General features: G+C 45.5%; 1 protein-coding gene across 20 annotated transcripts in view; it reads right to left on the reverse strand.

Moving 5' to 3' along the window:
- KIAA1217 (KIAA1217 ortholog) overlaps positions 1 to 26,759 on the reverse strand; it is a 750,245-nt gene that overhangs the window by 236,448 nt on the left and 487,038 nt on the right. The window contains exon 1 of one of the 20 annotated variants that reach the window (XM_047742847.1): positions 15,214 to 15,410. The exons of the other annotated variants lie outside the window; for them this stretch is intronic. Coding sequence (XP_047598803.1) covers positions 15,214 to 15,312 — 99 coding nt within the window. The 5' untranslated portion in view covers positions 15,313 to 15,410. Of the gene's footprint in view, positions 1 to 15,213; positions 15,411 to 26,759 lie in introns of those variants that run through there. 20 annotated transcript variants of the gene reach the window in all.

Here is a 26,759-nt window from a genome sequence, read left to right on the forward strand (position 1 = left end):
TGTCTGATTTGGGTACCGCTCTGTGAAATCGATTTCCAAGGTTTTTCAAAGAAAACCAAGAGTCGGATTTTCTTATCACCACGTCTCAGAAAGCATTCGTTATTCACCCCCCCAATTACCCAAGGACACGGGACCAACCGGAAAGTAAGCATCAGTCACCTCAGATCTTCCCCTGACTTTAAAGTTTCTAGTTATTTCCATAAGATCAATTCACAGATATGTGTGCTATTAGAATTACTCTTGACGAAGAGCAGACCATGAACCGTGACCTATTGTTCATGAGATTTCAGTTGTTTTTTTGGCTTAAGGTACGTATTTCTGATTCGTTCATACCGTATTGGAAATTCTGCTGCACTAAGTGTCTGCTCCGGTCGAGCTCAAGATCTCACATTTTTATGTTTGGGAGTATTACTCACGTTCCTAAATTGAGTTAAGGAAGAAGACATGCCACGTCTCCCTCAAAGACAAGGTGGGGTTCTAAGGAAGGATGTGGTACGGGGCCGTTGTCCCCAGAGAGGGGCGAAGCGTCTTTATGGGGGATCCTCACTGCGTCGGGTTAGCAAGCTGGATGTGAGAGATTCTGCGTGTCATTTGCCTCAAGTACCCCAAAAGGAAGAACTTAAAAGCAACCACAAAAGCACGAAAGGGAAGCTGCAAGGGCATATCTCGCTTCAGAGAAGACGTTAACGCCTGGCATGGCCCAAGTATGCCTCTAGAGAAAGGGGAAGGAGACAAAGAGAAATACTTCATTTGATGTTTATTTTTCAAGTGTTCTTCCCGGTTCACACTTGGCAAAAGTTAGTAAGAGTCTGATCTCTTGATAGGAACCACAGGGAACTTTACCAACCTCTCCACGCAATTCTTACTGTCTCGCTCTCTTGAGTTGGGCAAAACGAGGCATCTCACACACACACACACACACACACACACACAAATACCAGCTTCTCTCTCTTATGTATTCAGTGTGACTAAAATAACTCATAGGACATGAACTAATTTTTGATATTTTTTTCTTCACAAAGGCTGTGCTCCATAAATAGTCAACAGACCAATTGTCTAGGGGGCAGAAGGGCGTAGACTTTTATGAGATGGGAGTCCCCTGACATTCCTCCAGCAGTCAGAGCCTCCTTTCTCAGAGCCCGCATCCCAGAGAAAGAATCAGACGGAAAGCTAGTCCCATGTTTGCTCTTTTCATTAAGATTTTCAAAGAACACTTTATTTCAATGGGCATTTAGAAGAAAAGGAAAGTTAAGAATTTTTCCTCCAGGCAAATAACTCATAAGGGAAAAAAAAAAAATCCCTTCAACATGATTTATTTCACAGGGATCACGGAGGAGGGTGTGGAAACAGATCTCTGGTGAAATTCCAGGATGGCTGTTAATGGCTGCCTTGAAAAAAAGGTAAGTAAAAAATTTTCAAAGACAATTATTAAATAAATCCATTACTATTGTCCCAGCGATCACAATTTAGCTAGAATGTGGTGAGATCTTGCAGATGTACGTTCCATTTGATTGGACTTGGGACAGTCAGCCTCAGTATTTTATTCTCAACAACGATGGAGCGACTTGGTGAAGGCAGGGCTCCCAGAACATGGTTCTAGAAATTTATGCTCTTCTCAATGGGTTACTCACTCAAGGAATGCTGGAGTTAAAGAAACCTCAGACATAGTTTCAACCTGCATACAACTTGAACATCCTTTCCAACAGATAAGATGACCAAAACCAAAAAAAGATTAAGGGACTGAGTTCCCACATTGAGTTGGAAATAGGATTGGGCTAGACTGGAGCCCCCTTGCCTTCTGGCCTCGGGCTCCTAGTGCCATCTTGGACCTGCAGCGAGCACTGCTGCCATCCCAAAGTGGGTAGTGAACTTCATGGTGGTTCCTCCCTGTCTAATTTTACTGCCTAAACACACTGCATCTGTTACAGGAGTGGGACCCTAATCCTGTGGAGAGAAAGGACTAGGAGGCCGGAGAGAAGTTCTAATGTCACTGCTTAGCCAAGGTAGAAGAATGCCAGGTTATCTCCCCATCCCAGACCCCACCACACACCCATCACCACCATTTTTCACTTTTGTGAGTGTTCCCACAAACCCTGGTCTCTCTGTGTTTCTTGTGGCCATCCTAAAACAGAGGTAAACCTGACAATGAGTGTTATTTTATCTAGTATGAGGGCAAGTCACAGTTTTGAATGAAACAATTTTCATGAAATAGGTTAAGGTGGGAGGTATCCAAGGAATATATAAAGGTAGAATGAGCTACGCACAGGGGAAAACTTTGTTAGAAGGACTCTGCTTAAAATTTCATTATCCCTATTCTTTATTCCTTTAATCAAAAGCAAGTAATAGTTGATGGAATGATGATCCTTAGCACCAAAATTAGCACCTGTAATCTGGAATTTCAACCAAGATTCAGACAGCGTGTTGGTTATATTGAGAGATTTTTCCCAAAATCTATTGCCACTAAACATTGTCCTTAGAGAAGTGATTACAAAACCCCATTTAGCTGAAATGCCTAACAAAAACATGTGTTAATATTTTCCCTTTCAGAATGACACATTTCACGTCAATCAAAACAGATAATAATCCTAGAATTAAATGGCATTTTGCGTAATATTGAACCAAATCGAAAAAGAAAGCTTCAAAAGTGCTTTGAAAGGAGAACCAAAGTACCAATTAAAGGAAAAATTATAGGCAAATTAAGACTATGCTTTTTCCAATGACACTGAACCTCAGTCATTTTCTCCATGAGGATTTGAAAACCCTATAATTGTCCCAGAAGTCTGGCAATCTCACCCATTTTCCCTCAGAAAAATAAATAGAGAGCTATACATTGTGGCTTGAAGTTCAAAGACATGTTGCTTTAAAATGGAGATGGGTGGTGAGGGGGTAGGTGGCCCATGCCAGAACTACTCTTGCATATCATCAAAAAAAAAAAAAAAAAAAGAAAGAAAGAAAGAAAGAAATATAAGCTACACTTCTCAATGCAGTAGCTTCATTTATCACCGTTGTTTTTCATGCTTGGTAATTGGCGAAAAGATGAAAATAACAAAGATGCCCTTCTTCTCGCAACTTAGGGACAGTGTATTTATATTTCAATGGAATGTGTGCCTTCAGGGTGATGGAGGAACAGGCTTAAGTATTTTAGCAGCCCGCTTCTAACAGGAGGGCGTCATGGGAATCTGGTAAGCGGGTAAATGTGAACCACCTCCTCATGTAATTGTCACAGAGCTGGAAGGGACAGAGCTCAGCGACCACACTTATTCTGTACTCCACAACAATCTTGGGTATTGATCCAGGACAAGTGTTCAAAATGTTAAAGATTTACTCAAAAAGATGATGAAAACTGACTGTTCTCTTTTGGAAATGAAGGAGCATATTAAGGATTTTCCATGACCAACACTTTCCTTCTGCAGTGAGGGAAAGAGACCAGATCAGTGACTTGGGCAGACCTGGAACCAGAGCTTAGCAATCTATGTCCATCACCCACTGCTCTCCTCTCCCACCAATCCCCCCCCACTGCAACACCCCAACCTGAGGGACTCTCTTCTCTACTTGCACTGCTCTGGGCATGGGTCTATGGTAGATGATATGAGATGAAGGGAAGAGACAAGGGCTAATCTCACCATCTTTTACAACCATAGGAGTCAGAGTAATTATTTAGTATTTTATATAGCATGGGGCCCCAAACTTTGCGGGGGGGATGGCTTGGCACTCTTCTACTCACAAAAGGACCCCTTGATAAGTATCTGCATTGTCTGAACACATCACAGAATCTGAGGTAACTAAACATACCCTCTGGGGGGAGGTTCCACAGAACAAAGACCAAGGGCTCTTTGTCCCAAAGCAACATTTCTCTGACAGAAAATCAGCCCCATGCCTTTCGACTTCAATGTGATAAGCCCTGAATGAGTGGGCACTCAGATCCAAATATTAGCCTTCATGTTTCTGCCAAAGTACAATTTGCTATATGCTTTTTTGATGAATGTTTAAAGCAGTCCTTTTTAAAAATGGACGAATCTTGGCAGGAGGTTAGCAAGTCAATTAATTGGCAGGGAGAAAGTGTAGTGTGGTGTTACGCCTCATTTTAAAGAGTGATTGCAATTATAACAGGTTGCTGACATATTGTACACAGGGAACTGTTAGTCTGTCCAGTTTTATGAAAATCCAATACAGGAAATTGGACCTTTCTTCCCAAATGAACTAGGGAGGGACGACTTGCCCCAGAATCCTTCCAGGTTCGCAGACAGCATCTTGCTTCTGCTTTTGTTTTTTTAATTGTGTCTCCCCTGGTAACTCACTGTTAGTCTTCGTGCACTGATGATTAACTAACTGCTAGAGAAGGGGGCTTTAGGGCAGAAGACGAAAGCTAAAGGGTGAGATACCACTGCCAATTACAGGGTAATCAGAAAGGGCACCGTCTCTTTAACTAAATGTAAGATAATGGCAAATGCATCTGATTAGTGAAAATTCAACCTACATCCAAATTTCAAGACTTCCTCTCCTGCGAAACGTTAGGCAGACCATTCAGCGGCGTGAGCCGAATATTAAGTTGTTTCTAGATCAACACAGGCCAAGTATGATGCCAAGATGAAAAGAAAACAGGTTTGCTTCAACAGGTGCCTTTTCGCTTTAAAGCATTATCAAGCATATTAAACATTAACACGTAAATAATCGGACTGTTTAAGAATGCCTACTTAGCTATATTAGTAGTCTTTCATGCTTTTAAGATCAGTGCAAATACCCCTGCTCTCTTAAAGGGCTTCCAGGTTCTCTCATCCGGGAAGAAATCTCCTCTTCTGGGTTCCTATAATGCCTTATCCATATTCCCCACAGAAGATTTAGTCCATCTGTCTCTGTACGTGTGCGTGCATGCGCACGTGTGTGTGTATCTGTAGATAGATCGATCTATCTATCTACCTATCTATATCTGCCACTAGACTGGAGATCCTTGAGCACAGAAACCATCTTTGCTAATCTTTATGTCCCCATCAGCTTTGTGAATTCCTGGATCTTATTGGATGCTTAATGAGAATTGATTATTGTGTTTACGGAGAAGAGGAAAAGCGTCAAGTTTAAATAACTCAATGTCACTGTAATCAAAACTGACCATTTCTATGCCAAACTTCTCACCTCCAATTACAGCGAGTTACGTGAACATAATAGCATCCTGCCCGGGCTTTCCTTCTTTTTTTTTTTTATTCCTGTCATCCAGTCCCCGGGGGGCGAGGAGTTGTGGATGAACAGTATAATCTATAAAAGTAATGGTATCAGAGAAAGAGAGAAGATGAAGTATTTGGATAATCAATTAAAAATGATCAGTCCTTGATTCTATTAATAATGTAGGAAATCACTTTTAGGTTGGTGTTCATTGTAAACAAACCCTTTGACTGTTGGATACAGTGGTAGTAATGGGGTTATCTAAAATGACCCAGCAGTCGGGGTGACAGGCTTTGAGCTGGGCCCGCCCTGCCTGCTGCCTCAGCCCTCCTTTCCCACAGTGAACCTCCTCCCCCCAAACTCTCTACCCCTCCCCTCATCACAACAGGTCTCCTGGTCCTCATCTGCACAATGGAAGGGGGAAGGAGTCAAGTGACCTTTCTTCTCTGAAATTCTCAGAAAGAAAGCCCTGAACAATTGAAGCTGGGACCAAGCCTGAACATCCACGGACATGGGCTGAGTGCTGGCATCATCTCCCAGATAAGAAGGCTGAGGCTGGTCAGGACGATGGAGTCCCTCGGGTGCTACCATTGAAAAGCAAGTGAAGGTGCATGATGTTAAAAATGTCAATGCAACCTCAAGAAGGAGAATAAAACTTAAAAAGAAAGCCATCAGTCCTATTAAAGAGCACAGGTATCATGATGAGCTGAGTCACGTATGAAACAGGTGAGACAATGCTGAGTCACGTATGGAATGGTTGCGTCACACTGTACACCTGAAACTAACCTACCGCCGTATGTGAACTAAAATGAAAAACTTATATAAAAATATTTTTCAGGGTGCCTAGGTGGCTCAGTGGGTTAAGCCGCTGCCTTCGGCTCAGGTCATGGTCTCAGGGTCCTGGGATTGAGTCCCGCATCAGGCTCTCTGCTCAGCAGGGAGCCTGCTTCCCTCTCTCTCTCTCTGCCTGCCTCTCTGCCTACTTGTGATCTCTGTCTGTCAAATAAATAAATAAAATCTTAAAAAAAATATATTTTCAAAAAAAAAAATCAGTCTTCACAGGTCCACAGATTTAGAACAGAATGTAATATGGTTTCCAAGGTTCTGCATAAAACAAATCATCTTTTGCCCTTTTCCCTTTGGATTTGTACTTTCTCCTTCCTGTTCTCTAGATGTAACTCCAGAGTCTTTTGATTTCCTCTCGACTTTGCTTACTCATACTTTCCCGACTCCTTCCTTACCCCACACACAGACAATGTCAGTCCCCCGCATCTAACCTCCCTAATCTTTCCTTAACACTCACTACAGCTGTTAATTATTTTGTATTTGGTTCCCTCAAAGATGGAAACCATCTTGCTCACTGTGGTATGTCCACACCTTGCACCATACCCCGTACTCAGTCTCTCTGTTCAGTGACTAGGGGGAAAGGAGAAGGAAGGAAAAAGAAAACCTTTCAGAGGAACATAGGTGAGACAAAGACATTGAGGTGGGAAACGAACAGCTATGGCTGCCCAATGTCTTCCCACCCTCCACTCTTCACTCAGCGGCTTCACGACAGAAGTCTTCATTCAGAGAGTCCTGGGATAAAGACAAGAGCTTAAGAAAGCAAGCTAAGGAGAGCTATACGGGGCGGTGCATGTTGTAGGATTAAGGAGTGTGTGTTATAATGAGGAGGAAGGTCAAGGTGTTGTCAGGAGATTTTTAAAATATTTTCTAAAGGACCAGACTTCACACACAGCGGCTTTGTCAGGATGATGGTTATTTGACCCAAATCCAATGTAGGTGAATCTGAGACCATGTATAGAACCAATTTAAGCATTACTTATGGTCAAAGACACGAAGTCTTCGAGTTCAGATAAACTATGAAGGCCGTGGCATGGGTTTTTGTATTAAATTATTATGACCAACACAATAGCAAATCCATATTAAAATAACTTCAGAAAAAGTTTGATGATACACATGTCAGCCGCTTTCTCTGTTTTGTTTTTTTTTTTTAAGATTTTATTTATTTCAGACAGAGAGCAAGAGACAGAGAGCATGAGTGGGGGGTGGGGGGGAGCAGAAGGAGAAGCAGACTCCCCACTGAGTAGGGAGCCCTACATGGGGCTCGATCCCAGGACCCTGAGATCATGACCTGAGTGGAAGGCAGACGCTTAACCAACTGAGCCACCCAGGTGCCCAGCAAATCCAGGTGCCCTTTACAAATCCCCCACATGCTTTTCATACTACAAGTCCCATCCCAGCTACCCTGGAAGAGAAGGAAACATGTTATCTCGCCCACAATTCAGTGATTTCCTGGAATGTTGTGTACCACTCCTTTGTGTGTGTGCTTTTTCCTTCCTCCTCTACTTCTCCTTCTCCTTCCTCTTCCCATTCTCCCCGCTTCAGTCCCCTTCCACTGTGCCCTCCCCTTTTTCTTCTTCTTTGAACTCTAAAGCTGGTATTACAAGTTCAACAGACTAATATGGACCTCAACTCTCACCTCCTTACACAACCGTGGCGATCTGACAAAATCTGAACCTGTCTGCTTTGGCTCCTTCTTGACGATTCCCTTCCCAAATCACCATTGGGTTTGTGTTCACTAGCAGATCATTCCACAAGGCAGCTTCTTCCTGTCCCTCTCTATGCCTCAGAAATATAACAAAATAGGGAGAGACTGAATTTCAAGCCCTCCAACACAGTTTTGACCTTTACTGTGTATGTTCTACCTGGCCCACTCGCCTCAGAGCGAAGAGAAAAATCACTTTATACTTGCCCTATGGATCTGAGGTGTGTCATTGATCTGGCACTAAATCTATAATTATCCTACAATTTTAAAAAAGATTTTATTTATTTGACACAGAGAGAGACAGCACAAGTAGGCAGAGCAGCAGGAAGAAAGAGAGGGGGAAACAGGCTCCCCGCTGAGCAGAGAGCCCGACGTGGGGCTCGATCCCAGGACCCTGAGATCATGACCTGAGCGAAGGCAGAGGCTTAACCCACTGAGCCACCCAGGCACTCCTACCCTACAAAATCTTAAATACTCCTCCCAAACCTACTATTCAGTAGACAACAAAAAGGAAATATTTTCGTAATAAAAGCATTAGAGGCTCCACACAGAAAAGTAAACATAAGTTCATTCAATTAGGTAAGGTTAGGGCAGTCACCTCAGAAAGAAACAGCCTTTCAAACCTCAAAAACTAAATGCTTAGTAGTTAGTCTCAAAAACACAGGCAGGACACCAAAAACGATCTTTGGCCGGCAAACAGGGTACTGAGAGGTTAAAACGCCTTATCGGAGTTAAGATGAGTCAGTGATGGCAGAGGAACTAGCAGAACCCAGAAGCCCTCCTATAGGACACTGAAGATACCACCCAGAGTGACCGAAACCCAGGCAGGAGACAACGCAGCAGCCTCATGTGCCAAGCATGTCCCACAAGAGCTAAGCACAGTGGAATGACCTAAGCCTTTATTTTCAAGCTTCTCCCTCCCCCCCCCGCCAAATGGCTTAGGATTTTGCCATTTTCAATTCTCAGCTTCCTTCATACAGACTCTTCCCTTGTAGCCACCAATGAACAGGAGTAGCAGTGGGTCGTTCTAAAGGAAGCACAAGAGGAAAATTTATAAATAGATGCTAATCTCCTGTGGGTATTTATATATACAGAGAGAGAAGAGGGGAGGAAAGAAAGAGACCAGGAAAGAGGGAGAGAGGCTGACCCGAGCACACTAGGCTTTGCGTGAAGCCCTGGCACGCGCACACGCATGCTCATGCGCACGCTCATGCTCACGCATCACGGATGTCTGGGACAGAGAAGCAGGAAAGCCAGAATGGGTGACCTCAGCACGAGGAGGTGCGGAGACACAGCCAGAAGAGTCATCCCATGGGGAGCACTTTTTATGTGGGCGGATCTGTGCCCTGGTCCACGACACGGAAGTACTCAAGAGTCCTTCCGTAAGGTGTTTTTTCTTCAAGGAAGCCACAGGAAGAGCCCCCGCTCTCCCTCCCCCCTTCAGTTAGGGCCTCCATGAATATTTACTCATGAATATTTACAGATGACCACCCAGCCTCTGAGACAGCCACCACCCACCTACCTGATTGGTAACAGAGGTCACTGCTGTGTCACAACTTGGTCAACCCGTATTTTGCCTTAAGGTCCTTTTCTCTTTGCGTGGCTCTCTACCCTGGGAAGTAATGTCAGAATCCTCTTCAGGGCAGCCGTTATGTGTTTCCAGACAACAAGCCCTCCGCCATCAGCCTTCTCTTCAGCATCATCCCATTTCTTTCACCCTCCCGTTCCACTAGCTTTTGTCGTCTTTCCTCCCTGAATCCTCTGGGGTGACTAGAATGGGCCTGAAGACAGTGACGAAGATCCGATATACTGTAAGGATCCTGTATGTTGATTTTTTCTGCCATAAACACACAAGACCTGGGGAGCTTCATTCTCCTATGAAACGGGATCCTTGTGTATTGAAACCTGGATGCTCAAAGACCAAACCATTCTACCTGCTGTGTTTGGGCTCAGTTGTCAGAAGGAGCTCAAGTCTCTGTATCTAGATTTTTCCCATGGCTTAGCTCAGGCAAACGCCCCTTCCATGTAATATCCACAGCAGCAAAACCTGCAACTCTCCCCAGCCACCAACTGGCCCCCAGTCTCTCCTCAGGGTCTTGGTTACAGTAAGCAGGCTTACACTGTTACCCAACCACTGCACAAAAGCTCCACCCATCCCTCCTCAAGGGCAGAGTCTGCGACCCCTTCCCACAACCCCTTGCAGACCACTAGGGAAATGTCTTCTTCCCACCCCATCATACATCCCAGGAAGGCCCTCACTAGGAACACAGCCTCTCCACCCACAGCACAGGGTAAAGAATCCCCTCTCGGGCCATCACAGCCTGGGAGAGAAGGCTCACTAAGTCCCGAGAAACAGAATTAGAACCCAGAACCCATTTCCCATCGAAACAACAGAAGAATAAGAGCACAGCAGGTCAGCAAATTCCTAGATTAAAGGACTTTTTAGAACGTGGGTGCCAGATTCCATAGAGCCTTCCTAGATGATAAATTTTTATAGCCATAAACAGTCATTTGGGGTAGAGGTACAATGGCAGAGAGGTATTGCTACACAGCTTCTGTGGCCCTGAGAACCACCATTTGGCACTGATGATATTAAACAATTACTCTGCATGACCTATAGCACTCTTTTATTTTTTTTTAGTATATGTGCTGCCGAAGCGAGCACATCACTCTTTTATTTTTGAGATGCGTTTTGACGCTGCCACTTCCAATAATATGAATCTATTATTACCTCCTCCTTCCTCATGATAGTCCTGCAAACTCCATAAAGAGTGGACAGGTCTATTCACAGAACAGGAGAGGCAAGATAAGTAATATGTCATTCCAGTATTTAACAACTTCTGGTGAATCTGGAGGAAAGGTAGTAGTCAAGATATGTCTATTAGTGAACTATTCTATATCTCAAAAAAAATTTTTTTAAGATTTTGTTTATTTGGGAGAGACTGAGAGAGCACACGTGCCCGAGCATGAGCACAGGGAGGGGCAAAGGGAGAGGGAGAAGCAGGCTCCCTGCTCAGCCCCTGATGTGGGGCTGGATCCCAGGACCCTGAGATCATGACCTGAGCCAAAGACAGACACTTAACCGACTGAGCCTCCCAGGTGCCCCTATATCTCAAAATTAAAAAAAAAAAAAATTTAAATACGCTCTTGTCTTTTGTGGGACTACACACAAGTCCCATGTTGACTGTGGCTTGAATGAGTATCACTGGAGCTAACGAATACTTTGTTTTTCGTGGTGTCTTGCCTAGTCAAAGGCTCCCTGACCCCTTTTGGGGAGCCCGTCTGAGGAAAACGTATGCCAACAGGCTGCCTGTTCGCTTCTCCTTCCTAATCCTTCCGAGAACCGACCCTCATCTTCATTTTTGCAGTTGACACGGCACACACGTGACATCCAGGCCTAGGATTCTACAATAAGAGCACTTTGACTTAAATTATCATTCCAATTAATTAATTAATTAATTAATTCTCATTCCTTCCCACCTAGGCCCTCATGCCAATGAGACCTAAACCCTTCTGCTTTCTTTGCAGGGTGAGAAAAACAAACCCAAGGAAGGCTCCTCCATTTCCTGCAGGGGACAGAGCTGCAGGCCGAATCTTAAAGCCATGGGAAAATTCTGAATTTAGACACCTGAGCCCTGCTGAGCGGCTGAGCCAAAACACAGACGCAATGGTTCAGCCTTTCAGAATCCAGTTTCACAGGAGAAAGAATCTTAACGCTGGGGTGTGAGAGTGTGTGTGCCTGTTGGGGGTTGGGCCTGGGAGCAGGGAAGGAAGTGGAGGTTTGCCTGCTTTTCCTCTCATGCTCTCCTTCCTCTCATGCTGAAGGCAGTGGGAAGCACTGAGAACATTCTGCCTTATGCGTGCAAGTGACCCCTCCACACGGCGGTTGGAGGTGGGACCCCAGCAAGTGGGCCACCACCAGGATACCCTGTGAGGCCACCATCCTCATTTCAGGGGTGCTTGGGCTCCTGGAAGGAGGGAGTGAGGGTAACAGAGGGTTCAGCTTCAGACTCCAGGACTTTCCAGAAGGGGCCCCCAAGTGGGGCCCATTTTTAGCACTAAGTAATTTGACCAAGTTCCTAGTAGGGTAATTCCAAGTGGTTTGGCAAGCATGCATTCAGTTAAGAAAAGCTATGTGGAACAGCCGAAGTTCAATTTGTGAAAAAAAACCTGCACTCTCCTTTTCCTATTGAAAGACACACTCTCAAACACACACAGATTACTCTATTTTTTTTTTAAGATTTTGTTTATTTATTTATTTGACAGAGATCACAAGTAGGCAGAGAGGCAGGCAGAGACAGAGGTGGAGGCAGGCTCCCTGCTGAGCAGAGAGCCCGATGCGGGGCTCGATCCCAGGATCCTGGGATCATGACCTGAGCCGAAGGCAGAGGCTTTAACCCACTGAGCCACCCAGGCACCCCCAGATTACTCTATTTTTAAAAAATACCAGCATCCCTTGCAAGCACAGTGCCTTGATTACTGACTTTAGCTGGAAATCTCTTCGCAACTGAATGGGGCAGGGAGAGCTTAACTTCCCCCCCCATGTGCATCTGCGAGAATCAGACAGTGGTTCATCTCTGAAGAGCTGCCCCTGAGCCTTGGGCTTTGAAGGGAAAAGAGCCTGCTGGAAAAAGCTATCGCCTTCGTGATGACACAGTGCAGATAGGCATCTACAGGCTCATTAAAATGTAAGCCCCCGGATGACAGGAAATGCCTCCGAGCATTGTCTGCAACCTGGGCGGGCTCCAATATTAGTCTCCATAATGCCTGACTTCAACAGACTGTACTTCAAGTCACAGGTCCCCAGTGTCAGCCTGGATCTTTCCCAAATTTGCTTTTCCTCATCTGCCTTGCCCTTAGTATAACTGTTAGCGCCGGCTTTTCAAAGCCAGTCAGGATCTCAAATATCTTTGTCCCATTGTTGTCTATGTGTGTTTGTGTGTGTCTCTGCATTTGGGGTCTGGACAGCAGAGTAAATAATCAGGTATAACATTCTCCTTTTCCCCTATAATCACCTTCCTTTCCCCATATCCCAAACCTGTCTAGCATATAGCACTTGTCAGAGGGAGCACTCATCACTGGAGTTTTTAATGGAGTGACTATCGGGGCACTGGGAAACATGCTGCCTGGGAGGGAACACCACTCAGCTCCTCCAGGCCACCCGGCATGGTCCACGGTAGGAAGAGAAGACAACAAATGTGGAGCCTAGCCAGCCTGGACGTGTCAGAAATCAGGACGCTGGGACATAAGGAAGCTTCGGGATGTGTACCTAAGCTACCCGGAACTCCTAACTTACCCTGCCTTATCCAGTGCCTTCTGTCCCTCCTCAAAAAAAAAGCATAAACCAACAGCGGTGAGGCTATTGTCAGGAAGACTGACGTGACCCTGAACAAGTCACCTATGTTTTCTGGCCCAAAGGACCTCATTGTATCCTTTGAGGATGGCTGGGTAGACCCCGCGGCTCCCTTCTGTGATTGTGAGTTACATTTTGATCTGAGTTAGTTTTGATTCGCAGTTCAAGACTAGGAAGGCTAACCAGGTAGTAACTCAAGAGGAAAGGGTCTTGGGAGTGTGTGAGGCCATCAGGGACCCTGTCCAGATTTTGACTAGCTCAGGGGAAGTCTGGGTGTGGCTCCAGAGCGCCCACTACCCCAAGTCACACCGTCCTCCCTAAGAATGAGCCCAGCACTGCTTGCCAGTAGCTTCTCCAACAAATGAGATCTTCCTTTTTACTTCTTCCTAGACGCAAGTTTTAAGAAGTCACTAGAAAACCAGGTAGAGGGCTACCTGAGTGGCTCAGTTGGTTAAGCATCTGCCTTTGGCTCAGCTTATGATCTCAGGGTCTGGGGATCAAGTCCCAGACCCAAGCCTTGCACTGGGCTCCCTGCTCAGAGGGGAATCTGCTTCTTCCTTTCCCTCCCCCCCGCTCATACGTGCTCGCTCTCTCTTCCCTCAAAGAAAGAAAGAAAGAAAGAAAATCAGGTAGAAACTGAAGGAGCCGCTCCAAAATGGAATGCTCGTACATCCTCTCTTTTGGGAGGGACAGAACTAAAGTCTCCACGTGGAGGTCCTTACCCTGTCCTTCCTTATCATGCCACCAACAGCATGACTGCCTTTCCTCACCTTCCCCTACTCGCTGACCGTCTTGGTTAAATACACTTACACGTGCCCAGACTCCTCTGTTCTGCCCAGTCCAAATTTTACAGTCCTTGGTCCCTGGGCTTCCCTCCTTTATGAAAGTGACCAGCATCTGTTGCCTCCTGCCTGGGAGCTCGCGTGTCTCATTCTGCAGTGATTCTCCACCGACCCAAACCTTGACCTGCAGCCTCCCTGCTCCTAGTTCAGTGTCACCCAAAGAAGACCGAACGAGGCACTCCAGGCCACGGAATTGACATCCAAGACTGAGAAAGCAGAAGTAGTCTGTGCCGTAACGCTCCAAGGCTCACACCCCAAACAAAACACACACACACACACACACACCCCAAATCCTCATATCGCCATCATTTCTACTAAGATTTAAAGTGCAGGTTTTTTGCGATCACAGTTGGTTCAGTCCCTTCAGGAACATTCCTTTTTTCATCTCCATTTTATTCCTACATCAAACTGGATCACCGTGATCCATTTCCTAAGGTTTCTTTTTAGAGCATCTTAATTCTGGTGGCAGGACACCGGGCACATGAAACAACAGATCAGATACAAAGACTCATCAAATGAATATCCTGTCTCAGGGCTTCTCGTTTTTGAAGGCTTTCTTCTTTCGGTGGGCTCCAGCCCACGTCTCTGGGCTCCCCGCACTGTCTGAAAATGCCTTCCTCCCGGGAGGAAGAAAGCTGGTCAACTTCTCAAGCCCTGGGAAGAGTGGGGCTTTCTCCCGGCAAAGCGCTGCGGGCCTCCTGGGCAGAGCCCCAATGTCTCTGAGGAGGAACTAAGCCGGGAAGGAACAGGACGGGACATGCCAAGCCTCCCCACGCTTTGTAAAGGGGATCCAGACCAGTCCAGAAGCAGCCGTGCATGTTGTAAGAGACTCCCAACCAACGCAAGGAGGGGGAGGCAGGAGGGAAAGGCAGCTTTTTTGGTTTCTGACAAGATTCTTAAACTTGGAAGCACTTGGTTTCCTAATGTCTGTGCCATTTCCAAATCAGGATCCCAGGACTCATCCTTTGAGGGCCCCGGCACAGTAAGATGGATTATACCTTACCCAGAGACGTTCTGTATAATCAAAGAAAAATGCTTCCTGCCTTTGTCCAGAAAAATGAGGAGGGCTTTCCGAAGAGAGAAAAGCAATTTAATTATCATTAAACAACGTTTAACTGCTGTGGGCAATCACCCTCTGTACTGAAGCATCATTTAACTTAAATGAAACCACAGCGATCCCCAGCCCTCTCCGGCTCTCACTTGGCAATCGATGGCCGGGAGCTGCTCCGGGCAAGTGGCCAGGGCCACACGGCACAGCAGGTGAGAGACCCCAGGGAGGAACGGCAAGCCCCAGAATTGTGCGACTGCTGTACCTTGCTTTTCTCTGTCCTGCAGAGCCCCCGACAGCAGAAACTCAGGGCTCCGCCTTCCTTTCTCGGTCTTTCTCCAGGAGGGCAGACAGATGGTTCCATGTCCAGATGGGCAGGTGGCCATCGGCAGTCACCTGCTCGGCCCCCAGGTGGAGGGACCTTTCCCCTCCACGCTCAGCTCGCCTTCAGCTGTGCCCATCCTTCCCCATAGCTGGCCTGACGCACCCGAAGGACAGAGGCCTGGGATTTGCAGTGTGATTCATGGATAGAAAATACCGGTTTTTCACTGCTACGCAAATGCAGCCTGGGTGGGGTTTAGGTAAATCCGGATGTGGACACCGAAAAGGAGGGCAAGAACGCTGCTCTTTCCTGTGTATTCCACTCAGCCCAAGCGGCTCAGCCCCACACCTCTCATTAGAGTTAACTTGAATGGCATCCGGTGAGAAGGGGGCAGCAGACGTCCCCGTGCACTTGCAGATTAAACAGAGACCGATCTCGGCTTAGTTCACAGCAAAACTTATTTCTCACATCATGAGGCAAAGACCAAACCGCCAGGTGTCTCAAACTGTTTGCTCAATTTGCTTTATCCTGAAAATAGTGCGGTCACGGTCAATCCCTCTCGGCCTCAAAACCCGCCAGGCCAGAGCTTCTAGAACAGAAGAAGAAAGACAGGGGTGGGGGTGGGGCTAAATTTCCTAATGCTTGAGAACCGCCCAGAGAACATGCCTCCGATTTCCTGACTGCCACGGCCGGTGTCACCTGCCCCCACGGGACCGCCCTCAGAGCCTGGGCTCCAAAGAACACGTGCTGGTGTGCAAAGGTCACTGGGTCACCGGGACTCAGAAGCCGGGATCACACACCGGCTCTGGACCTCATAAGCCGTGGGGCGGACCCAAAGCACAGCCCTTCTCCGAAGCTCAGTTTCCTCACCTGCAAAATGAGGGAGGAGAATGCCAGCCACTGACCTCTCCAGCATTTCCGAAGGTTTTTACAAGCAAGCCCACACTGAACAAAAGCCCAGCATTGAAGGTGCTGGTGGGACCCATACCCTGTACGTGCCACTGTCGGCCAACCCCAGCCGGGTGTGACGGGAAGCCTGGGCCTGACCTCTTTGCGAGGGGGAGCTTCCGAGGGTCTCCCCATGCGAGCTGCCGAATTCACCTGCTGACCATATCTGAGCTCAAATCCCACGACCACAAAATGAAAAACACTGGCTTGGACTGAAATATAAATTAATGATTTCTTTTTGTGAGTTGGGAGCAGATGAAAAGGCAAACATTACATGTATGACAAGCCCCCTGGGAATTGCCCAACCCAAGGACTTAGGACATGCGTATCTCGTTTCAGACACTGTTGCAACGACTTAAGCCTTTTTTTTTTTTTTTTTTTTTTTTGTGGTCAAGATGAAACAATTCAGTGGATACTCTGAACATGTGAGACCTAATGGAAGTGTTAATAATTAGGAAAAAAACAAACAAAAAAGAAAAATACCAGCATTTGGCCTTTGGGTTAATGACGAGCATGATGGATCTTTCTGGACCCCAGGAGTAGGACCCCTGGTGAGCAAGTCACAGATTTCCAGGACCCTGTAAACTGCTGGTACTGGGGGTTTCCACAGTGACCATCCAGCCCTGGAGTGACAAAGGACACTTTGAGGACATCTCCGGGAGGGAGGGTAGGGAGACTTAGGGCTTGGTTAAAAGCCCCTACCCCACCCCTGGCAAAGGGGCTTCCGTGTAAAACAATGTTTCAACAAAAGCTAAAAAGACTCTAAGATGTTCTAAACCCCTTTGCTTTGCACTAAGAATCAAACCCAAATTCCTTTCAGTGGCTTCCTAAGCCCCCCGCCACCTCCCCGGGCCACCTGGGTCTTAGCCCTTCACCAGACAAGCCCCTTCCTGCCCTGGGCTCCCTGCACGTAACTCTTCTCCCTGAAAACATGCTGCCTCTGCTTTGTTCGCCTGCTGCCTCTCATGAAATCCTCTCCGCTGCCGTCTTGCCACGTGTTTCAATCCGAAGTCATCTGAACATCGGTTTTCTCTTGGCTTTCCCCCCTGGCAACTAAGCTCCGTGAAGGCCGTGGTCCCAGGAGTAATTCGAACCCCGGTGACCCCCCCCCCCCGCAGCTGTACCCCGCTTATGCTAGCCAAAATTCCCTTGTCCTCACACTCAATGCAAACCGCACTATCACAGACCCCATCTCCAAAACTACACACTCTGAGGCCTTTTCGTGGGTTGTTGGAAAGTCACTGGCCCTGGACCTGTTCACCTTGAAGTCACTGAGTCAGCCCGGACTCGTGAGCTCCTGGCTTTTGATCGCTCCTCCAGAAAACGAGGGTGTTTTCAGCCGCAGTTCAAAGGCCCCTCCCACGCTGAACAACCACGAACATTTAAGACCCTGTCTGGAAGCCACTGATCCTTTCTCCCAAAATGCTTTAAGAGATGTTGCCGTAATAGCTGCTTCAGGTAAGGAGCAGACCAAGCCAGATTGTGGTGGGTTAAGTACTTCTCAGATTCTGTCCCCAACCTGGAAACTATCTGGATGCAGAAATGGAAGATTCCTTAGATTGAGAAACTCGCCCAAGACCACAGAAATAGTAAGTGGTAGAACCAGTTCGGGAACGTAAGTCTGTCCAACAACAAAAGCCAGATGGCGGCCTCCTCACCGCAGTGCCTCAAGGACAGCAGGCCTACGTGCACGGCCGAGCTAGCTCCCGAGAAGTCAGGCGGATAAGGGAGACAGGTGGGGGTAGGGAGTGGGGGAGCTGTGGGGAACCTGAGAACCAGAACCCCACATCTTAATAGGGCAGCTGCTACGTAGCTCTCATACATCTTTTAACAAAGAACTTGGAGCCCTGTGTTTCCTGGTCATCTGATTTCCCCTCCCCTCAAAATGTAAGAAAATTGATTTTTCTGTAAAAACTCCCGATTCTACAAAGTTCTGGTGGTTTATCAAGATACGCAGAGGCCACGGTGCAGGCCTCTCTAGAGAGCGTCCCCCCCCCCCAGGTCTGGGGCCTCTGATCTATACTAACGCTGGCCCACACAAGGAATGACCTATGAAAGTTGCCCAATCTGTCCATTCAATTCTCCTAAGACCTTCTGTAATCACACGCAAAAATAACAGCAACAGGAGTGCAGTGCGTTTGGGGGTTGTTAGGCAAAATGTGGGAGCAAAAAGTTGTTAGGCAAAATGTTAGGCAAAATGTGGGAGCTTCACAGCATTTTGTGAAGCATTTTTGATGAACCACTAAGTAATGCTTTCTCTGGGGTGAATTCTAAAGGTCTGCTCCCAGAGCACACTGAGGGAAGAGATCTGATCAAGGCATGTGCCGCTTTCTTCCTCTGATGCAAGGAAGAAGGTTGCTTAAGAAATGCATTCCTGACAAGGTAGCTCGAGGCTTCACCTAAGAGGTACTTCACAAGGAGCAAACCTACAGCTATTCCAGCCTCCTTTGTGTCCGAGTCCACCCTTTGGGGTAACACTGAAATGAATGGAATGGATGAATGAATGAATGAAAAGGGGTTGGGAGGAAGGGAAAGGAAGAAAGAAAGAAAGAAAGAAAGAGGGCGGGCGGGCGTGCATATGAGGATTGGAGGCAACAGAGGTAAGAAGTAAATCCCTCCCTGCGTGATTATGTTGTTTGGAAATCCAGCCTCATAAAATGAACAACCGTCCTCAGAGATCCCAGGAAACTGCTGTCGGGCTGAGTCACAACTGCTCTGCGGCCTAAAGAACCAAGCTTCTAGACTCTTCGGAGCTCTGGTTTCCTTATTTCTAGGCATGCTTTCCTAAGGGATTTCTGGAGGATTATACGAGATAACTTGTGTGAAAGTTTCCGGCAGATAGCAAGTAATCACCCTTGTGGGCATTCCGGTTCTTACCCGCAGTGGTCTGGAAGCATACAGACAAACTGTTTATCGCACCGTGTTGGCATACACGATGACATCTGGGATTCAGAGGTACCGTGTATGTCTTAAAAAGCCACGGGCATGAAATATTTGGAGGAAGGAAATCTTGTATTTATCCCATGATAAAGGAAGTTCGGCCCATTTTTCTAATGATATAGAAAAAGTTCAATTAGCCTTAAAAGTGATGTGCCCCCACCTGGAGGTTATAACAATTATATTACCTATAATGAAATCGCTTAAAAGAAAGAAATTGCTCAAATCACAGCTTTCCTTCCTTGTTTTGCCCATCACAGCCACAATCCTACTCTTTGCTTTTTTTCCTAGCATAGTTATTTCTCCTTATTTTTTTTAAAATTAACCAACAAATGTCAGATGTTTGTTTAAAGTACCATATTAAGAGGTATTTGTTTTATTTTGGTTCCCTTCTGCAAACATTTGCAGTTAGCAACAGAACGGAGATATTTCATGAAGTAAAAAAAAAAAAAAAAGAAATTATATCTAAGGAAAAAGTAAAGTTTCAAAGGCAGCTTTTGAGAGGGAGAAAGAAAAAATCTAATTACCAAAGATGTGCACTGATTTGCACAAAAGGAACACATAAATCTACCACCTAGAATGGCTTAAATGCATTCTGCGCATCAGAATTAAAAAGGATTTGGAGTTTAAAATAATGTCAAAGGCTTTCTTCAATGGTTTGAGAGTATAAAAAGTGTCATTTCTTTTCTTTCAAAAGGTATCCTGTGACAGTATGTCTTCTAGGCTTGTCTCGCAGTAAAAGCTGTCTTTAGAAATCTACATATTCTGTAGATTTTTCACTTAGGAAACTGAATTGTAGTTCTATAGTTACAGACTTAGCATGAAAGCTGATGTCCCCTTCATCCAAAACTGATCAGAAACTCGGCTAGGCGTGAAGTTTAGTTACAGAGCACACTCATGTGAACTTGAAGTGAATGTTTCAGACAATGGGTCTGAAGATGGCGTAACCCAGGACGGGGAATTTACCGCCTCTGCTGAAAAGTTCAAGACTGCCTGGCTGGCTCAGTTGGAAGAGCATGTGACTTGATTCTTGATCTTGGGGTTGGGAGTTCGAGCCCCACAGTGGGGTGTAGAGATTACATAAATAAATACACTTTATTTATTTATTTGTGTTCAGTTATAGTTAACTAATGAATTGTTGAACACTACATCAAAAACTAATGCTGTACTATATGCTGGCTCCCTGAACATAATAAATAAATATACTTAAAAAGAAAAGTTCAGGCAACTTAAATATAGTTAATCCAGGTACACCTGATAGCTCAGAACCCAAAACAGCATTTACTTAGAAAGGTAGGATCCTGACTTGAATAAACTTGTTTAGGGAAGATTCTGCTAGAAATGAGACCTTCAGAAATGACTGTTCCTATAAAGGAGGAGGAAAAAAGGGAATCACTTCCTTTTTCAAGAGACAACTACATGAAGACACAAATATACTCCTGGGCTGGTGAGATGGAAAAAGTCACTTTCTCAGACTACCTGGAAACAACCCGTTGCGTCTGGAAGGACACAGGCTATGCTGTGGGGCAACCCTGTCTTTGTTGTAAGCGACTTTCAAAGTTGTAAGCAATGATATGCATATGATAAAAATATAAATAGCAGGGAGGTCCAGAAGTCCAAAATAAAAACTTCCTTGGGTGTCTGGATGGCACAGTCGGTTAAGTGCATCGACTCTTGATCTCAGCTCAGGCTGTGATCTCAGAGTCGTGCGATCGAGTCCCGCATCGGGCTCCCCGCTCAGTGTGGTGTCTGCTTGTGTTTCTCTCTCGCTCTCTCTCTCTTCCCCTCTCCCTGCTCCTACACATGTGTGCTCGCTTTCTCTAAGAAAATAAATAAATCTTTAAATAAATAAATAAGTAAATAATAAAAGTTCCACTCCCCCACTAGTTCCTCTCTCTGATTTATTAGGCATCATTCTTGAAACTGTTAATGTATAGATAAGCACACAAGAAATCCATAGGCCTTTTCACACAAATGGGATCCAGCCTTTTTAAAATAAAAGGCACCATGCTCTCTGTACTGCTCCGTAAGCCATCATGCTTATTTAACATGACTTCGTAATGGGCTCATACTTGCGCATAGGGTCTATTTCATATATCATCAGGAGTACAGTGGATTGTATTATCTGAATGTGCCGTAACACACTCTCTAAGACTCTTATTGACGGAATAAACCGGTGAGTCTTTTTGAGAGAAAATTAGGCAGTACCTTTCAACGCCAGTAATCCTAGTAAACCAACAGGAGCAAATTAGTAATCTGACAGGAAGGAATTTGTTCTCTGTATTTCCTGACACGTGCACACAGAGAAGGCCACTGCAGCCCTGTTCATCAAAGGGAAAGAAAAACAATAAGCAACCCACACAGCCGTTTAAGGGGGTCAAGTTAACGTATAATGGGGCCACTACTATCATTGCTCTGAAGACAGAAGAATTTAAAAAGCCAGAGTTTGTGCTATTCTCATCCGAGACACAGAGACATACACACACTCCACGAGGAACAAACTGAAAATTATCCTTTGTGAGGCAGTTGGCCAGAGCGGCCTTCTTCTGCAGTCTGAAAAGTTACCTTGAAAAGGGATTTAAATAAAGCGACATTCAAAGGTGAAGGGGGGCCCATGCAACCTATCCTGGTGCAAAATTCAGACAGATGATTAGAAAAAAGAATCGTCCCTCTGGAAGGCAGAGTAGGCTGAATGATGGCCGTGGCACGTGTATCTTACCGGCGACAGCCGTGGAAACGAGATCTGACATCCCAGTGTCATTGTGAGGGGCGTTTACAAAGCTTCTTAATGTCAAAGACCAACAGTGACCCAGGATCCATCCAAATAACTGTTTTCTTAGCCATTCCAAAAAAATATGTGGGGCGGCAGCTTGCTTCTAGGGTGGCAAGAAGTAAGACGAAAAAGGTCCTTTCTGAAAAGTGTGCTGTGCCCCATGACAGGCCGATAACAACATCTCCCACCGGGGGACTTGGCTCTGTCTTGTGCTATCCGGGCCAAGTGCAGAGCAAGGCAGACAGGCAGGGAGGATCCACGGCTCTGGGGACAATCCCACCACTGGGTTTACGGGGCAACATGAGCGTGGGCATTTATGAACCTTTGTAAAACCAATGGTGGGAAACAGCATTTTCACTTCCGCTGCTTAATCATGAGCAAGGGGACAGGAGTGGAGGGGTATCGGGCAAAGGCACACGGGGGTGTGAAGTAAACCCTGGGGCTGGAGAGGCCACAAAAGCTACCACCTCCCTTCACTTTGGACTGACGGTACTCATGCCCTCACAAAAAATCATCTGTGCATTCCTTGCTCTGTGACCCTAGAGAAGAAATCCTCTACATGGATAATTCTCTACATGTGCTCTTCTTGTGGGGTAAGTAGTCCAAAATTCTTTCTGCTACCTGTACATTTGTTGTCTGGAAGCTAAAGCAGCAGACCTCCCTGAAGGATGAAGTCCAACCCAGTCTCCATCTTCTGTTCCATCTTCCATTCCTCCCTGGTCCTTCCCTCCCATCTAGGCTCGCCCTGAATTCCACAGGTACCACAGCTTCTGGTTGTCCAGATGTCACACAATGATCACCACAAACCAAGGAGAACTCGTTCTGGTTTTACATGAGGTGGCAGATTTAGTAACCTCTGACTTCAAAAAAAGAAAAAAAAGGAAAAGAAAAGAAAAGAAAGAAAAGCAAAAGCAAAAATCCTCTTCTCAGAAGGTGATCGATATTGGAATGACTGCAGAGGAAAATTCCACTCTGAAATACGGAATGGCCAAAATTCATATGCAGAGTCTGGCCTTGCTGCTTCACCATGCATACTAAAAACACAACTCATAATATAAAACATAAATAAAGACAGATGACAGCTATACTTGTGGTGTGGTGAGCACAGCATAACAGAGGCGTCAAATCACTACATTGTGCGCTTAAAACTAACGTTAACATCGTGTGTCAACTGTACTTCAATAAATAACTAAATACACACACACACTCTCACACACACTGAAATTGGGGGGTGGGGGACCAAAACAAAGATCCCAAACTCCGATTCTCTGAGAAATTTCAGCTTCCACTAAATTACATTTCTCCCTGCCTAGGAGAAAGTTAAGAAAAGAAAACCAAGAGGGGAGCTTGGTTCCTGGATGAGGAAAGAGCCCTTCCCACTCCACCTGCTCACGCCTCAGCAGCCACACACCTGAAGAGAAGCCACGTTATCTGAGAGGACACCATTTCTCAGGTTGAGGTTTTGGAAAAATAGATGGCAGAAAACTGCCCCTGACCAGTTTCGAACAGGAGCATTTCCAATGATGTTAAATTGACAAAGAGCAGTGACGGGAGCCTGAGCTTTAAGCAGCTTCTGGACAGAGCTTCCCTTTCACTGAGGAGAGCTATAAGATGCATCAGGGCTGGAGGAAGTTCTACTTCCAGCTCCTGAACTCGGAGATTTCGGTGTCTTTCTTTCTGAACAAATGATTTCCATGGAAATTAAAAAAAAAAATTGAGAGAAAAACATTATTTAAAGACCACTAATTCCTTTACTAAGAGGATTTTTTAAAAAAATTATATTTATTTATTTGACAGAGAGATAGAGAGCACAAGTAAGCGGAGCGACAGGCAGAGGGAGAGAGGGAAGGAGGCGCTTTGCTGAGCAGGGAGCCCGCTGCAGGGCTCGATCCCAGGACCCTGGGATCATGACCTGAGCTGGTGGCAGACGCTTAACCTACTGAGCCACCCAGGTGTCCCAAGAGGATTTTTAAGTTTGGGTGCTATACTTTATTTGGAATATGAATAGACCCACGTATGTTCTTCAGTGGGAAATCTGTGCCACTAATAAGTAATGGAGGCAGGACTCGAATCCAGGCAACGTGGCTTCTGAATCCCTGTTCACCCAGCCTCTCTGACTCAACAGACCTTTACTAAACCTGCAAGATGTAAAACACACTTCTAGATGTAATCACTGCTTATTAATCAACAGATAATCTCTGAACAATACAACAATTAAGTGTAATAAAAAGCTTTAATGGACTTTTAAAAGACCATTAGTATAGGTAGAAAAATGTACAAAAATATGCATTAGTGATTCTGGGCCTATTTGGAATTTTGGCACCCCAGAGCTGTGTGATTTCATGACTCTTTTCTACCTTCAACTTGCCGCTTTGTGGTTCATACTTGGAACTGAAACTTTGAATGAAATAAATATTTGCTTTCAGACTCACAGATCGGCCCCTGAGATAACCAGACCTTTTCCGGATGCCCCAAACCAGTGCTGGGAACTGCAGGCCACAATGCAGTCTGATGACCACATTTAATTAATTTACTCATTGTCTGGCACAGAATGAGCTCAGCCTCAGCAGCTCAGAGATCAGAACGCCTTCATAATCCCACTGGATGAGCTTACCCAACATTCCTGCTAAGAGCCCTCTCCCAGGAGTGTGGGACCTGAACAATCCTGAGCAATCTGATGTGGAAAATTTGGAAAAATTGGAAAAGTCATTAGGAAAACCCTGGAACTAACAGATTGTTTTCCCTGGCTAGAAACAGGGCTGCTAAAAATAACACAATGAAAAACATATTTGTCTCTTACATACAATGGATGTAGAGCATAATTATGGGCTGTTTCGGTCTGGGATATAGGCGAGGGAGGTAGCTGCCAAAGTCTAGAATACAAAAGGAGAAAAGACATTGTGTCCAACCCCTCGCTCCCTGTGGCAATTCCCACAGCTCCTTGGTGACTTGGTTTCCTGCTCAGGATATACCTGTGACAGCAAACCCTGACTCTTCTTGGAGCAGGTAAGAATTACAACTGTAAGTCTTCCAAATGACCCGAGCTCCCATCAACAGGTGCCAGCAAAAAGTAAATCAACGTAACTCCTCCAGCCTGCCTAGAAACAGTGTTGCAAGCCTAACTAATATAAACACATGACTATCCCAACTCCTTTGATAATGCTTCACATTTTGTATTTTAATTCATTTATAGAAATGACTGTTGCATCTGGGGCTTATCTCAGCAGCACAGTACCTTTTTCCTAGACCCCTCAGATGAGAAAAAAAGATAGCAGAAAACACAGAAGGATAGTTTGTTGCATTGTTGATGTCCATACCTCTCTGAGTTGCGATTTCGTCATCTGTAATGTAAGACTAAAAAGATTCTGCTAATCTCCCTGGACTGTTGCAATACGATGAAGGCTACAAAAACAATTAATGAATGCTCGGGTTCCACATCAGCAGTGACTAAAAACCACAGCTAACACGTGGAGCGGGAATTCTGAGAACCACACTATGTGTTTTGTCAGTCAATCCTCACAACGCCGCTGTTAGCACCCCCATTTTATGGAGGAGAAAACTGAGGCTGAATGCCGTGAATGGGGAGTAAGTGGCGAAGCCAGGACTCCAAAGCCAGGCATTCCGAGGTGAGGGCCACAGCTCTTTGTCAAAGGGTTCCATGGTGACTTGTGGCAGGTAACCCTCTACTGCCCAGAGCAGCTCCGGAGCTAATTAATCCATGGGATGGGGCTGTAAGCTCTCCGGAGGTCTGCGTTCTCCCACCTTAGGCATTTAGAAAAATATTTCAGTGCCTGCCCCTCTGATCCTGAACAGTCTGGGTTTCAAAAGCCCAAATTCCCAAATCACAGGTATCTTTCACTTATTCTTAACTCTGCACCTGAACCTTCAAAACTGTTTTTCATTTCTTTTCGAGCTTGGTGGACCAGATTATTCACATCACAGCCTCATGTCCCCAGACTAACCCCTTTAGGTGAATTCCGCACCTTTAGTGATCACTCAAGCTACCTTTAGTGATCACTGTCCCATCCGTATCTCTGGCAAGACTGCTGACTCTGTCTCACTAGGACCCGATGCAAACAGAAAGCCTCGTACTGCCAGAGTGAGGTTTCCTTTTGAAAGCATGCTTTCAAAATTACTTTGATCAACCATTCTCCCTACCCTAGAAGCCTTTACCTGTCCTCTTAGAATTCACGAATCCTGCTTCCCTGAGTCCAGAAATTCTGATATCTCAAACAGGCTTATTATATTTGCTAGTCTTATAAAATGCCTCCGTGCAAAAGGTACACAGACACCCTGAAATGGAAAACACAATATGCGTCCAAAGTTCTGTGATACTTCGTAGGTTATACCTTTGGCATTCTACAACTTGAAAATGCAGAAATACACGTAATCCCAACTTCAGGTCTGATCTAAGAGTTAAACAAGAAAAAAAAAAAAAAGAAAGAAAGAAAGAAAAGAAACCAACATCTGGGAATAATCCACAAATACAGAGTACCTCAAATTGTCCTTCTAACCCTTTTCTACAGACTTTATAGGGTTATTCTGCAGGGTAAAATCAGCTAAATGCATACCGCATCACTTGTTTTTCAGACCTCTTCAGAAACATCAGTTCATTCAAGAAAAAAGTCCCAAAAACACAGCCCCCAAACACGAAAATTCGGTGTGAGAAAGCTGCGCTTACTAATTTAGTTCTTCCTGCCAAGAGAACAATGCAGAGAAACAGAACCCAGTGCTTCCAAATAATTTTTGGCAATAACTCAGAAGAAAAAGAAAAATCTCGTATTTACCTGTACCCAGAGCTCCACAGGTGAAGCAGCAGTTAAAGGGGGGG

Source organism: Lutra lutra, chromosome 8, assembly GCF_902655055.1.
Source record: "Lutra lutra chromosome 8, mLutLut1.2, whole genome shotgun sequence".
Taxonomy (NCBI): Eukaryota; Metazoa; Chordata; class Mammalia; order Carnivora; family Mustelidae; genus Lutra; species Lutra lutra.